Genomic DNA, 15,486 nt, shown 5'->3' on the forward strand with positions numbered 1-15,486 from the left:
ATGTTATACATCACTGGAAAAAGGACTTTACAATGAACAAAATGGTATATAATAATTATACTTTTTTTTTTATTACACTAGCTATACTAATTCGATTTTTATTCTGAAGTGTTCGAAGTTTGAGACTGATCGGAGTTTGAATCAAAACGGTATGTTCCACTGCAAAAAAGTTGTCATTTTCAATACAAAAAGTTGTGAAGAACACAACGACAAAATCGCGGCGGACATAGTAATTTCAATTGTATTCACTGTACTTGTAACATAATAATGTTTTATAATTACAATCAATAATAGTAGTTATGATAACAGTTTTATGTTTATTGTTACTACAACATTTGTTTCAGAGTAGGACAACTTTTTTTCACTTTTGTCGAACAGTGTAATTTTTATTTTCAATTTTATCAAACTGTCGTGTTTCTCAACAAAAAATATTTTCGTTCAAGATTCAAGTTAGCAAAAGCGAAGCCAAACTGTTTTCATTACTGGTGAAAATTTTAGCAGGAACCAGTTTAAGTCTGATCCATTTTAGCTTTGAGATTTATGTGGTAACACCTAGGCTGCCGCTCATGGCAAGTCCGTCCCAATTGCATTTTTGTCAATTTTGAGTTTATTTATGGAATCAATTTCTTTTTAAATCTACTTTCGATAAAACAAATATTTTTGAATACTTCGTTCTGAGTAACTATGAAAAAAAAATAGCAAGTCGGTTTGTCCCATAGCAAAAGTGATCACAAGTCGGTCCCATCGCAGAAATCTTCGCAATTGAACCCCACAGCCAATAATGATTATGAAAAATGTGATATTTACCACAACTTATGATCTTCAGGTTTAGAATTGGATGTACCAAGTGATATATTATCAATTTCACTATTTATTGCTTAAATTTTCAAATCGATTCATCAACATTTGCGAAGAACTGGAAAATCAAATTTGGAAATTTTCACTCATCCTTTCAAGTTCTATTTAAAAACGAAACAATATTTATTATGGTGAATACTGCTAAAACTATTTTTAACTAGGGTATTTGTTGTATTCTCGGCAGTCTAAGCAGCAATCCTGTTAAAAATGAGCACTATTGTCACATTAGTTACGAAGTACCGTCATGTTGTACTTTGATATGTTTGCTGACAACCCCTCAACTTATTACTAAAGAGCAAAACTATTCTAGGTAACGTAGAAGTTCTAATGCTTCATTTAAAATCTTTATACTTTGGTTCTTATAACGTCAACACAATTTCCATTATGGGCACATAAAATGTTTTCATCGTCAGTTGAAAAAAGTAAAGGAAATCTGAGTGTGTGTTGGAGAACACAAACGCGTTTCACGCAAATGTCAAAATTCAGTACACGTTGTTTACCTGACGACTGTATTGTATGAAATAGTTAATTTAGAACTTAATTGCGTCAACAAAATCTATCCGTCGAACTTTTTTGTAAGTTTTGGTTTTCAATTAAAGAGTTACATAATAAAACCCGCTCTGCCTTTTTTGAGTAGTTAGTACACTCTTCCATATCTATCAGAATAAAGCAGTACAATTTCTATGCTACATGATCACCTATGGTATCGACCGACTTAATCAGTGGGTTTCTTCGACAGGTTTTCGCATAAAACTGGTGCAAAACACCTGCCAAAACCCTATTTTACTTTTAGCTAGTTTGTTCCAGCAATTGTATACAGTGATTGAACTGAATAATACAAAACCTATAGTATGTTGCTAGAGGTGCATGAAAAAGCAGGGAGTATTATACTATTGCTCTACGATAAAAATTAAATTCAATGCCAGTTTATTCAGTAATTTATTTCATAAGACATCCTTCAACGTTCGGATAATTACAAAATCAGTTTTTCCTTTCTTCTTTGTATTCGTTTGTTCTTTTGCGCCTCGACTTCTCCTAGCTTCTTATTCCTGAGGTCATTTTTTACCTCCCGTTTCTTTTTAATAGCATCTCCTCTTTCTTGTTTCCTTTTTAGTCTCTGTTCTCGTTTCAGCATTTTCTCTTTTTCTAGTGTAGCTTTTTTCTCTGCTCTGATGGCCATTTTTTCCTGCCTGATTCTTTCCAATTCGATCTTTTCCTTCTCTATTCAAATCATTTCGCTCAACCTCTCTTCCGCAGTCAGTAATGAATAGGATTTTTGTTTATAGTTCCGACGTTTTCGTGTGAAATTTGCAGGAGTGTTCCAGAAATTTATATCTCCATTCGGCGAACTACCGTTTTCGTTAACGGGAGCCTGTTCCATTGTATAAACAGAAGTTGGGGCTTCAAATCCGAATTTTCTGCAATGAGAAAACATTAATAATCAAGAGCTTTCCAATGAGCTTTAAGTAAAACAAATGTCTTACCCCTCGGGTTTGATTTGTCTATAATGTCTAATTCGATCACATCGCAGCTTGAGATGCTTCTATCAGATTCGTTCAAAAGCACATATTCTGCAATGAACAAACAGCAATATGTATTTGGCGTTTTAATTGCAGTGACTAAATTAACATACCTTGAGGATTCATTTTATCAGTAGTGTCTAATGCGATCGCATCGTAACTGTTTGTTAAAATGTTTTCATAAGGCATCTATCATCCTGTGAGAGACATTCGTCGTTCTCAGTCATTAGCATCTGTACCTTCGACGGTGCTATCATATTGATAGAATGTTCGATCGTTTCGTACGGGACCCAGAAACATTTTTTACCACTTTCCATATTCGATTCGCAGCTACGCAGCTCCTCATTCTGAACTATACATTTAGTGTAGTTTACAGCATTCGCATTATACGGAAATAACCCACATGCAGCAAACGCAGATAAGATGATGCTTGGGTTGAAAGCTTCGTCTATAGCTTTTTGTAACAAGGAGCCGAACTGCACCAATGTCACTGCTGCGAAATTATTTTCTAGTTTCCACCGATCCACGATTTGGTTCCATTTGGTCTTAAGTGGCTCGAAAACGCCGACATCTTCCGGCTGGATAATCCTCGCAGCATTTGGACATAGAGTAATTAAAATAATTTCAAGCCGTTGGCAAACATCAGCTGCTTGTATTGCAGTGTGTGATTTATGACCGTCTACAAAATAGATCACCGGAAATGTTACCCCTTTTTTAATCAAGAATGGGTAAAAAAAATTTCTTATGTATAAAACAATGTTCTTCGAGTCCATCCATCCATTTTCGGAATGGCCTAGACCCCAATTTGCCGGAAAGGATTGGATAAGTTCCTTACTTAATCTTTTTTGAGATAAAATGACATCTGGAGGTACTACAGAGCCTTCAGCACAAAAAGAGAACATACCTAACTGTTATGTTTTGCTTACTACCTCCTGTTTCCACGATAGATACGTTTTGAGTACCTCGTGTAGCGAGCACACGCTTAGATAAAGGGTTCAAACAAAACCCAGATTCGTCTCCATTGTATATTCTCGTTGAATCTTCTAGTATCCTAATCAATCCATTTTCCAGGAAGTAGTATCGAACGGTTTGCAACCAGATCTGAAGATTTTTCTCGGAGACTTTAGCGCTTGCCAGAGTCACCGGTTCAGGTGTTCGTAAAGCTAAATCTGGATGTCGTTTCATGAATCCTCGAAACCAACCCATTCCTAGAATAAACATTACCACGGTTTAGTGTTATTTCCGATTATTTTGAATGTTTTCATGTTCACTTACCTGGAAAATTATTTTAAAAAGGTGTTGTTCTTGGATGAGCTTTAAGATAGGAAGAAACTTTGAATATCAAGGCGGCACGAGTTACCGGAAATCCCTTTCTCTCCATGGTTCGCAACCATGACACAATTTCCTGCTCTTCATTTTGTGACAAACAGTGTAGGGGCCTACTGTAACCTTTTGTTTACATTTCAAACCCATTCGATACTGCAGTGTGGTGCGTGGAACTCCGTAATACACAGAAGCATAGTGAACAGACATGGAACCATTTTTAACATTGGCAATAGCACTGATAATGTTGCACTCCTTGTACTGCTTCTGCTTTTTAATTTTTTCCGTATTTATATTCGCTTGCTTGCTGGTAACTGCAACTGCAATTGAGAAATACAATTTGTTTACGGCATATCGAAAATTTTAATGAAGTAAAATTACTTACCTTTCGCTTCTAATCGACCATGAATGGACAAATCTATGGGATAACACACTTCGGGAGAATCCATCACTACATTTTACAACGCTTTGGAATTTCCAAAACAAAACAGTCCACTTTCTTCACTGACACTCGTTGATACAGTGTCGGTACGAGTTAGCACGCATAAATTTGGTGTCGATTTATTTTGAGGAAACTCTAATTTTGAACTACATTTTTTTTCATGAAAAAAATACATAGAGTACATTACAAATGTCCTGAGCGAAAAATATTGACCGTATTGCTTGACTAAAAGGCTTATCTTCTGCAACGAGATCATTGCATATTTTCAATCCACACAATTTAAAATTGAATAATCCCAACTTTATGCGTGCTCTACATGCACGCACCACTCTGCTCTGTACTCTCAAAGTTCTATTCAAATGATACGTTTTAATTAGAATGGTCGAAGTATGTGAGAGATGTGCGTCACTAGCATCTGATCTTTCAGCTAGATAGATTGGTTATGATCCAAGTATGATGACAGTTCTACAAGGTATGCTATTCACGTCGATGCATTAGGATTAGTGATCGTTATGAACTTTTTCCAATTTTGTGTGAAATTTGAAATGATTTTGCATTTTAAACTAAACTTATAAGACATACTTTCCTGAAAAGTTATAGAAATGATGTTGAAACATGTTTTATTTGTGGGGAATACATAAACATGCTGCGGTTTAGGTAAAATATGCTATTTATCATCAATTTGCCGGTAACCTTTTGCACTTTTCGTATTTTTATTGTAGTCTAATAGCGCTTCTAAATAGAGTCGCTTATGTTTCATACAGTAACAAAAGTCATGAGCTATGACAATGACTAAGATTATGCTCCAACTATTAGAAATATAGCATTTTTATATATTTTATTTCGACATATTGTCGCAATTTTTCACACTAAATCTAAATTAATATCAATTTCTAGTGTGTTTCAACTGGAGATTCACTCTCCAATTAAAAAAATCAAATATAAAACAACATAAAACGAGAAATTTCCGAAAATGGTCCGAATTCCATACAAAAAACGAAAATTTTCATAACGAGATTTGTTTGTGTGCGTGGATAGATAAAAATGTGGCATACCTTGTAGAACTGTCATCATACTTGGGGTTATGATGATGTCACTTGTATACATGTATGTGATTCAACGAAGGAAGAAAGCAAACATAGCCAGCTTTGCGTGCATATGTTATTCTAAAAATTCATCCCCCTGGCAATCATATTTTCTTGTATTGTGTTTAACTTTTCACTCACGGGTATATAATTTTGATAAAGCTCTACTGGTAGCTGCTGACAAAAGTCGATGGTTAACAATAAAAATGAAAGAGTTGTTTTCATTAGCTCATTAGCTTGTTTATTCCGTTGCTCTAACTTATAAAAAACTATTGTGTTTTTCCGCATCATTTGTATATAAGCTGACATATTTTCATGACCACTTAGCAGGGGGTCTTGCTTTTTGAGTCTGAACATACGCATACATATGTATGCACCAGTGCCTCCATAATTCAAAGATAAGAAGTCTTTTGTTTCAAAAATATGTTTTTTGTCACTTGATATGATAGCTGAATATTTTTGCCAAGGTAAAAAATAGATTGAAAAAATATTCTTCTAAAACATTCAGTGTTGATCTCAGCTGTTTTGGTACGTATCATTGCTCGTGTTTCTGGCAACAAAAAATTAATGGCTGTTACTGCCGAAGAGGTACATATTATTGAAATTTTATTATCATATATTATCAGTATCTAGTTTAAAAAGTATATGCTAAAAGTTATTGTATTGTATTCAACCTTGCAGAGAATAATTAAAATAAAAAATATTGGGTGATAGATGTGTATTTCAAAAGAAAATTAATTTTAAACATCGGAAGTACATGGCATGTATGTGTCAAATGTTTACTTCGGCCACCAAGAAAGTGTAAATTTTTTGGGGTCTCAACAAATTGTCGCTTAAAATAGGCACTTTCAATACAGTTTTTATGCAATAGTTTAACTCAGGTGATCAACAAAACTTACTATTTCAAGGTGAGTTGTAAATTTAATGGTTGCGAGGTGCAAAACTTGGGAAAAGAGTACCTTTTTTCTAGCTGCCGATAACACATACAACCTGACGAAGCCGTCAAATACCCTAAGTTATTACATTACTGCGTTGAATATTCTTGTTATGTTTGGAATTAAATAAGTTATTAGCAAAAGTAAAGTATTGATCAAGATTTTGTGTCAGACTGAAAACCATTTTTTTATACGTCTGTCAATATCCTCAAAATTCACTTACAACGAGTAGCAAAGCATAGCATACCATATTTCGTCAAAATTCACGTACATCAAGTACAACAATGTTAAAATAATTTAAGTGAATGCGAAGCATTTTTTTCTACTCTTCGTCACCTTCGCCCATTTAATGAGAGTATCAATGAGATGTTTACATATTGTGATTCACGCTAATTTGTAAAATTACGCGAGATTTGCGTTTTTGTATCATTGTAATGAATTGAAATTGCAAATCATCTAGACCATTTGGGATAGTTGATTGAAAACAACCGTACAAATTTGATTGGAAGTAACATGATATTTTTCTGGGTGTGCGAATCTGGTCAAGCTCACCACTGAAATGATAGGAAATACCATGATATTTTTCCGTGTGTATATGCTTTAGTTCACCCAACGGCCTACAGATGGCAAGTTCATAGTGTTGCCTTGAGATTATATGCAGCGAAGCCCAACTTGGATATCTATGTTTCTTTAGTCTATGCTCTAGCTGATAGTACAATGTTTTCTTCAAGACAAATTTTCCACCAGTAGCTTCTTTCAGCTGTTGTTTGTTGACAGTGAATGCTTTAGGTGTGTCACTGTATTGTTAGTCAAAGCATTCTTTAGTAAATACTACTTTTCGTATTTTATCCGTATTTTATGTAAAGACGTGGGCAAGAATTGTTCAATTTTTGTCGTGAATTACGTTTCGAAGAATTTGTCAGTCATATCAAATACTTCGGTACGCTACTTAGCTGTTTTTTAACGTAGCAAACATTTTCCTAAGCTATAGGTGTTCTTTCATATTTGCTTCCACTGCTACGTGGAAGCTGTCCGCCGTCACGAACGTGTGACCGCTCTCAGGAAAATTTAGAACAAGTTCCTACACCTGATTTCGAATTTATCAGTAGTATCAAATGTAAAAACAAAATCTAATTTTATTTTGAGCGGCGCAGTTAGTACATTGTGTTATGCTTCTCACAAAAAACATGCTTAATGAAGCACGAGAGAAGGTCGTTCATAAATTGACCAGCGATGGATTTATTCCAAGCGCAAGCCAAATATCCGGATATCCGGTCTCGGATATCCGACAAATATCCAAAATCCGGATCAACCGGATATCCGGATATTATCCGACAGGATATCCGGATTTTCGGATAGTCGGATATCCGGATATTGTATCCGAACATAGTTTAATGAGATTTATGTAAATAATTACTTACGAGGGGATGGGGGATTGTGGAAAAAGCCAATTTCTGCGTTACATTTCATTCGAACGGGCTTAAAAGACAGGAAAAAAATTCGGATATCCGGATAGTACATCCGGATATCCGGACATCCGAATAGTATTCGTTTACACATCCGTGATCCGAGCTTCGGATAACCGGATCACGAATAAATCCGGGTAAAAGTCCCAGCACTAATTTGCAGTAGTTTGTTTTTCATCACCAATCGTAGCTGATTATGGGACTGACTTGCTATCATTCTATACGTACCTTAAAAGTAATCGTATGTGGGTCCCAGCTTATGATTTTCAACAAATTTTATTCAAATTTTGGTGTGTATGCAAGTTTGATGATGGAAAAGTGTTAGATTGTCATTGAAGTACTAAATTCTGTTGATGGTCTTGATTGAAGAAGCATTTGAGTGCAAAATTTCACCTAAAGCGTTAAGATTTTTAATTGCTGTTTTCTCATCAGCACCAAAACGCGAATGGGACGGACTTGCTATGAGCGGAAGTATGATAGTGGTAACTTTAATCAGGTAAAAATAAATTTAAATAGTCAGGGAAAAAAATTGGAACATCAGGGAAAATCAGGGAATTTATTTTTGAAAATTGAGTCGCCATCCTGCTTGATCAAAAATATACCTTAGCCTACCTACACGTTCCCCCTTGCCGAATGTTTTATAAAAAAAATATGTTTGTCGTGCAACAATACCAACTTGTTTACTAATTGTGGTGATGTTTTCTATGGTCGGAGAGTGATATATAGAAGATGGCTAATGACACGGATGTGTTGGTTCATTTTGTATTCTGGAATACCACAAATTGGCTACGAGATTGGGATATTTGAATACTGTTAGTGATATTTTATCGTAGATTAGTTTCTTGGCAAGTGAAGCATTTGGTGTCAAGATTAATTGAGCAAGCGTGACAGAGAGAGAAGTATTTGACCACCGTAGAAGACGGTGCGAAAAAAAGAGAGATTAGCTGCCACGGCAAGGAAGTGGTGAGATACCGCGACTGGAGAGCGGGCTTGCTTCCACGTCAAGAGAGTGGAAAGTTTGTGCTACCGCGCCTGAGAGCGGATCGCTACCGCACCAGAAAGCGGTGTTGCTACCGTGACTTGACAGCGGAATTGCTACCACGGCTAAAAAGTGGTTATTTATGGTTGTTGCTACCGCAGCGCGAGAGCGGATTTGATACGTTGCTAACGCGCCTTGACAGCGGAGATTGTTTACATTGTGAGGTGCTTAGATGAAACAGTCGTAGCTAGCTCTGAGATTTTATTTGATCTCGTGTTTTCGAGGTAAATAATGTTGATTAATTTCGTTTGGTAACGAAACTAAACAGATTGCTTTCTTCAAGGATGGAAAATCGAGTGTTTGCAAACTTGCCGACGTTTTCGTGCGCAGATATACCATTAACGGATCGCAGACAAAAGTGGATAACTTGGAGGCGTGGTTTTGAGATTTGCCTCCGGGCATCGAAGATCAATGATGCAACGCAAAAGAAAGATTTGCTCTTGGCTCACGGTGGTTTTGAATTGCAAGAGATATTTTTCAATATTCCGGGTACAGATGTTGACGCTGGCAAGGACACGGACACAGACCCTTACAAAGTTGCCTTGGAGAAATTGGATACATATTTTGCCCCTCAGCGGCATGAGGCACATGAGCGTTATGTGTTCTGGGCTTTAAAACCAGAGCCTGGCGAAAGTTTGATAAAGTTCTTGATGAAGACCCAAACGCACGCATCTAAGTGCAATTTCGGAAAAACTTCCACCGACAGTTCTGCAATAGCTGTGGTGGACAAGATGCTTCAGTTTGTACCTGTTTAGCTCCGTGAAAAACTGTTGCAGGTAACGAATCTAGACCTGGAAGAAGGTGTCAAGCAGGTGAATGCATTTGAAACTTCCCGCTCAGCTAGCGAGCAGATAAGCGGTCAATCAATTTTACCAGTAGTATGTAAGAATCCGGAATTTGTGCAACGCGTTAAGGGACTTTGCAAATTCTGCGGAAAGAATCACGTTCCAGGTCATTGTCCAGCTCGGAATAAAACGTGTTCCAACGTGCCACAAGCTGGGGCATTTTCGTGAAGTTTGTTACAGTCGCGTAGGACAATCAGGAAATTCTGCTAGCTTTCCCCAGAAGGTACCATTTAAGCAAACTGTTAAACGGAACCACTTCCAAGCTTTCCAGTCCAATCGCACATCGTCCGGAAAACCACCACAACAACCGCCTTATCCTACTCGACAGGTGCATGCGATTGGTGACGAACAAGAAGAAGAATATACAGAATTGGTAGAAATGGTGTCGCCGGCGAGTGATTCAGATGAGCTGGTGTGGGCTAATGTAGGAGGTGTCATCGTCGAAATGCAGATAGATTCTGGTGTTTATTCGAATATCATCGACTACAAGACCTGGGGAATGATGCTGAGGAATGGAGTACAGACGTTGACTAGGAATGATCAGGCGGACAAAAAGTTCAAGGCATATGCACAGAAAGATTGCCTGGTAGTGATGGAAATGTTCGACGCGGAAATCATTATTAATGATAGGGGCAAAGAACTAAAAACGAACGCACGTTTTTACGTCGAGAAAGATGGACCACAGCCTCTGCTAGGCAAGCAAATTTTGTCGGATTGTGGCCATTCCATTAATTTCATTGACGATATAATCGTTGTGGGCAGAACTGAACAGGAGCATGTTGAAGCATTTGGGAAAGTATTGGTCAAACTTCGTGTTTACGGGGTTATGCTCAATCACGCAAAATGTGCATTTAAATTGACTGAGATCAGCTTCCTCGGCCACAGGTTTAGCAAAAACGGGATGACTCCTTCACCGAGCAAGATAGCAGCTCTGCAGAGCTTCCGAGCCCCAACCACCTGTGAGGAAGTCAGAAGTTTTCTCGGTCTCGTTAACTACGTTGGGGCGTTTATTCCGAACCTTGCCACCATTTCATTTCCTCTCAGAGAGCTTATGACAAACAAAGCTGTTTTTCAATGGAGTTTAGAGGAACAGAAAGCTTTCGACGAGTTGCTTAAATCCATATGTCATGTAGACCAACTTGCACATTTTGATCCTAAGCTAAAAACCAGAGTTTTTGCGGACGCTTCTCCGGTAGGACTCGGAGCAGTCCTGTTGCAGTTTTTCGAAGGATCGCCGAGAGTCGTTTCGTATGCTAGTAAGAGTCTGGCTGAAACAGAACGTCGATATACTCAGACGGAGAAGGAGGCTTTGGCCTTAGTATGGGCAGTTGAACGGTTTCAGATTTACCTCGTGAGCATTAGGTTTGAATTGGAAACCGATCATAAACCCCTCGAGGCCATATTTTCGCCAGATTCTTCACCGTGTTTAAGGGTAGAACGTTGGGTACTTAGGGTGCAAGCGTTCAGTTTCGATGTAGTATACCGTCAAGGTAAGTCGAACATTGCCGACCCCCTGTCACGCCTCGCCCAAACACCAAACGAACCATTCGATCCAGATTGCGAGGTCTACATACGTAATGTGCTCGAATTGGAAGCAGTAGATATTGGGGAGTTTGAGAAGGCATCTTGCGAGGACCCTGAGCTATGTGAGTTACGTGAGTATCTGGATCGAGGAATGTGGAACTACACTTCCAGTACAATCAAACCTTATCATGCGTTCCGAAATGAGTTTGGGAAAGTTGGTGATTGAGTGGTTCGAGGCTCTAGAATGGTTGTACCTTCGTGTATGCGACAAAGATTGCTTCAACTGGCCCATGAGGGTCACCCAGGTCGAACCAAAATGCAACAACGGTTGCGACTTTCGTATTGGTGGCCTCGAATGGACGAAGACATTGCTCATAAAGTAGATGGTTGCGAAGGCTGTCGACTAGTCAGTCATTCGGATAGACCTGAACCAATGGAAAGACGGAGAATGCCGGAAGCTCCATGGATCGACCTTGCCATAGACTTTCTGGGTCCATTACCTTCAGGAGATTATTTGCTGGTAATCATCGTTTACTACAGCCGATATAAAGAAGTAGAAATACTTCAGAAGATCACTGCTAATGAGACGGCGGATAGACTTGAGAAGATATTTATCAGGCTGGGTTTTCCCAGAATTATAACATTGGATAACGGTCGACAATTTGTTAGCACGGAATTCGATAGTTATTGCCGGAGTAGACGCATTTATCTGAATAGAACAACGCCATATTGGCCTCAAGAGAACGGCCTTGTCAAACGACAAAACCGTTCCTTGATGAAGCGTCTCAGAATCAGTCAGAGCCTCAGCCGTGATTGGAAGCATGACCTTCTCGTCTATCTGTCGATGTAAACTAATCGACTCCACATAGCACCACTGGGAAAACCCCAGCTGAACTGCTGTTAGGAAGGAACTTGCGCACTAAATTGCCAACTTTGGGAGATTTGAGCACTGAAGCACCACCGACCGAGCATGGAGATTGCGATCTGCGTGAAAAGGAGAAGGGTAAGGATGCAGAGAATCTTCGTCGTAGAGCAAAACCATCTTATCTCGGTGTTGGAGATGAGGTTCACATGAAGAACGTCCTTTCAGGAAATAAACTTACGTCTACATTCAACGCATCGGTTATGACAGTTACTGCGAAGCACGGCTCTCGTGTAACAGTTCAGAATAACGAAACTGGAAAATCATACGACAGGAATTCCAGTCATCTAAAACGAGTAGCTATTAAGAATGGTGGTATAATGATTAAAGCAGGAATAATTCGTTATTTCAATTCTCTAACAATATTGTTTGATTCACAGAACAGGTAGACGATACCCAAATGGACCCTCAACAGTCTGACGAGCCGAACCCAGCGAGTAGTCCTAACTCCGTCCTCGGCCATGGTGCTGACATGGATGATTCAAGTTTAAATATTGTGGATCAGCCATCCGATGTACCCGTAACCGATGAGGATGAACAGCCGGATCGAGCCAGATCACGACGTGAGATTAGAAAGCCCAAGCGGTTTGAAGATTGCCTTTTTGATTATTGATTCATTTGTCTACATTTAATTAAGAGGAGGATGATAAGATAAGATGTGGTGATGTTGTCTATGGTCGGAGAGTGATATATCTATGTAAGATCTATGGTAGGAGAATGTATAGAAGATGGCTAATGACACGGATGTGTTGGGTCATTTTGTATTCTGGAATACCACACTAATAATAACTGTTTGTAAAGTACGCTACCAATATCTTATAATATCTGTTTTCGTATATAAATACGATTGCACTTCTCCAGAAGTGTTTGTAACAATTTGCATTTTGTGAAGATGAATAAAGTGAAAATGGAATACACCAAACCCAAGTGCTGTATACCCTTTCCTGATCATCGGTGCTCATCAAGCTTATGCAAATTTAATGAAACGTTGCAAAATTAAAAATATCAAACTGTCAAGCTCATTTTAATACGTCTATCAATTTGTGATTCGTGTAGATTATATTGTATCAAAGTGAAAGATGAATTTGATCTCGAAGAGCATCCACACAATTCATTCATGGAACCATCAACATCAGGATGTGGAAGAAACATTCAACCGACGGAGTTGAACCATCTGCATCTGTATACGAATTGGCGAAGATACCATCAATCGTATCATCATATTCTCAAGAGAGCATTCAAAAAGAATACTCCAGAACACAGAAAACTGAGTTATTCCACAAAGGCCTAGCTGGAATCAACGTTTCACCGATATCATTGGCAAAGCACAATCAGGAAAAATATCCTCAAAACAAGTATCTGAACATTACTGACGGTATAAGAAAAAACATTTTCGATTTTGATGCTGAAGATGCCCTAAACTTATTGAAACATAAAGCGAGAGACTTCGACGAGATGATTTTGCAGTTAAAAGAAAAATTTACTGCGCCCGAATGCTCGAGGGAAGATAAAGTAAGAATACTTTTGGTTCTACCGAAATCTTGGAACCAACGAACGATAACAGAACAGTTTGAAACAACGGAATACATTGTGAAACAGGCTCGGCGCATATCAGAGGTTAGTGGAATATTGGCTATTACTGACGTGAGGCTTGGACATGAACTGCCCCTGGAAGTAAAAAACGAGGTATTGCAGTTTTATGACAGTGACCACGTCAGTAGAGCTATGCCAGGGCAAAGGGACTACGTTTCAGCGAGAAAAGATGGTAAGCGACAGCATGTGCAAGAGCGACTCTTAATGTATTCAATTCGTGAGGCTTACGCTTATTTTAAAGATATCAGCAAAACTGATATTGGGTTGACTTCTTTTAGAGCTTTGAAACCTAAGCATTGTAAATTACTTGTAAGGTCAGGATCTCATAATATTTGTGTTTGTACTATTCACGAGAATACTGAATTGATGATACGCAGTGTAAAAAAATATTCATTTCAAAATGATTCTTAATTTTACTTTGAACAACTATTTGGTACCTCAACTACACGATTCAAATATTGTTATCTCCGCAAATGTGAACATTGTCCAAGCCGTTTAGATTCTGAAAACAGTTTTTCAAAGAACTTGAGAAACGTTATGTGAGAGAAATACCTTTCGAACAGTGGATTGCAACAGATCGATGTAATATAGAGACACTTGTGAAACCAATTGATAAATTTGTGTCTTATTTTTGTGAAAAGTTGGAAAAGTTTATAACTCACGATCACATGAAAACTCAAGAGTCGACTCACACGAGAGAAGCAAAAAATAATTTGGAGGATGGTGAAGTTGTTATAGTGTGTGATTTCTCAGAACTCTTTTCTTGAGAACCGTTCGTCCAATCGTCTTGTTGTCAAAGAATGAATTGTATATTTTTAATCAAGCATTCCAATGAACGTATGGTTTTTGCTGGAGAACCACGGACAAATTAAGAAAAACGTGTATTTTCTCAAATTTTAACAATTTTTCTAGCTTAAATTAGAAAAAACTCGAAAACCAATGCCTTTAGAATTTTAACTACCATGAGTTTTTGGATTTAAAATCTCTCTGCATCTTTCAAAATCACCAGAATTATTTTTTTTGAAAATGTTTGAATTAGAATTTTTATAAAAAAATCAATCTACCATAAAAAATTAGTTTTCATTTCTCCATCCTGGACATTTTTTTAAAGTTGCGTATTAACATCAAGTTTCTTAAAAAAAAAATTTAAAAAAAATCAACTTTTGTTTTTAATTGAGTTTTAATGTTTATTTTTAATTTTTTTCGTCAGAATTTTTTTTTGTGCAGTGTATATTTTTTTTATGATGCATTTTTAATTCCCTACAATTCATTCTCAGACAGTTTTCTATACAACCAACGGTTTCTGGGCTAAAATGCTTCGAATAAAACCTATGCCAAAAGGCATACGCCCTTTTAGAATGTAACTCATGGGTGTGAAAAATCTCTCCATCTGTGAAAAATGCTCAGTTTGCTAAGCCAAATACGTGTGCCAAGTTTCATTCAAATCATAAATGGTCGATTAAATTTTCGCGTATTTTCAGATCATTTGGCGCGATTTGTCTCTGTACTGTTCATTGCAGCTAAAAATCCCGATTTTGCTATTATTCTCTTGAATGAGGACTTGTATTCGCCGAGTAGATGGTTGAAGTTCAAACAACTAAAACTGGATATAAGTAAAACTAAATTTAAGGTTATTTCGCGCAACCGTGTTACTGAAAATGTCTCTTTGGAAATTGACAGCGAAATAGATGAAGAAAAAAAAATTGACAGCGAGACACTTGAACGCGTACGTGAGATGAAATATCTTGGCGTGACTATTGATGACAAACTTAAGTTCAATATTCATATTGACAATGTCATCAAGAAAATTGCCAAAAAATATGGAATTCTCTGTCGTTTGAATAAAGAGTTGAGTACTTTTAGCAAGATTTATCTCTATAAATCAATCATCTCTCCCCACTTGGACTTTTGCTCTTCCATTTTATTTTTGGCAA

General features: G+C 37.6%; 1 protein-coding gene and 1 long non-coding RNA gene across 2 annotated transcripts; one reads left to right on the forward strand and one right to left on the reverse strand.

The window, feature by feature from the left end:
• Positions 1–1,875: 1,875 nt before the first annotated feature.
• On the reverse strand, positions 1,876–4,157 carry LOC129718731 (uncharacterized). The gene is made up of 5 exons (XR_008727031.1): positions 4,087–4,157; positions 3,654–4,021; positions 2,492–3,586; positions 2,343–2,429; positions 1,876–2,276 (listed from the first exon to the last, which is right to left on the reverse strand). It is a non-coding gene; the product is annotated as an uncharacterized LOC129718731 (long non-coding RNA).
• A 7,124-nt stretch (positions 4,158–11,281) lies between these two features.
• Positions 11,282–12,594, forward strand: LOC129716963 (uncharacterized). The gene is made up of 3 exons (XM_055666807.1): positions 11,282–11,732; positions 11,978–12,274; positions 12,340–12,594. The coding sequence occupies exons 1-3, from the start codon at positions 11,282–11,284 to the stop codon at positions 12,570–12,572; spliced, it is 981 nt and encodes a 326-aa protein (XP_055522782.1). The 3' UTR covers positions 12,573–12,594.
• The last annotated feature ends 2,892 nt before the right edge of the window (positions 12,595–15,486 follow it).

Source organism: Wyeomyia smithii, chromosome 1, assembly GCF_029784165.1.
Source record: "Wyeomyia smithii strain HCP4-BCI-WySm-NY-G18 chromosome 1, ASM2978416v1, whole genome shotgun sequence".
Classification (NCBI taxonomy): Eukaryota; Metazoa; Arthropoda; class Insecta; order Diptera; family Culicidae; genus Wyeomyia; species Wyeomyia smithii.

Coding starts and splice junctions, on each gene's coding strand:
- LOC129716963 (XM_055666807.1), top strand. CDS start 11,282: ATGGTTGTACCTTCGTGTATGCGACAAAGATTGCTTCAACTGGCCCAT. Junction 11,733..11,977: donor ATTCGATAGTTATTGCCGGA/GTAGACGCATTT, acceptor CAACTTTGGGAG/ATTTGAGCACTGAAGCACCA. Junction 12,275..12,339: donor AGTAGCTATTAAGAATGGTG/GTATAATGATTA, acceptor TTTGATTCACAG/AACAGGTAGACGATACCCAA.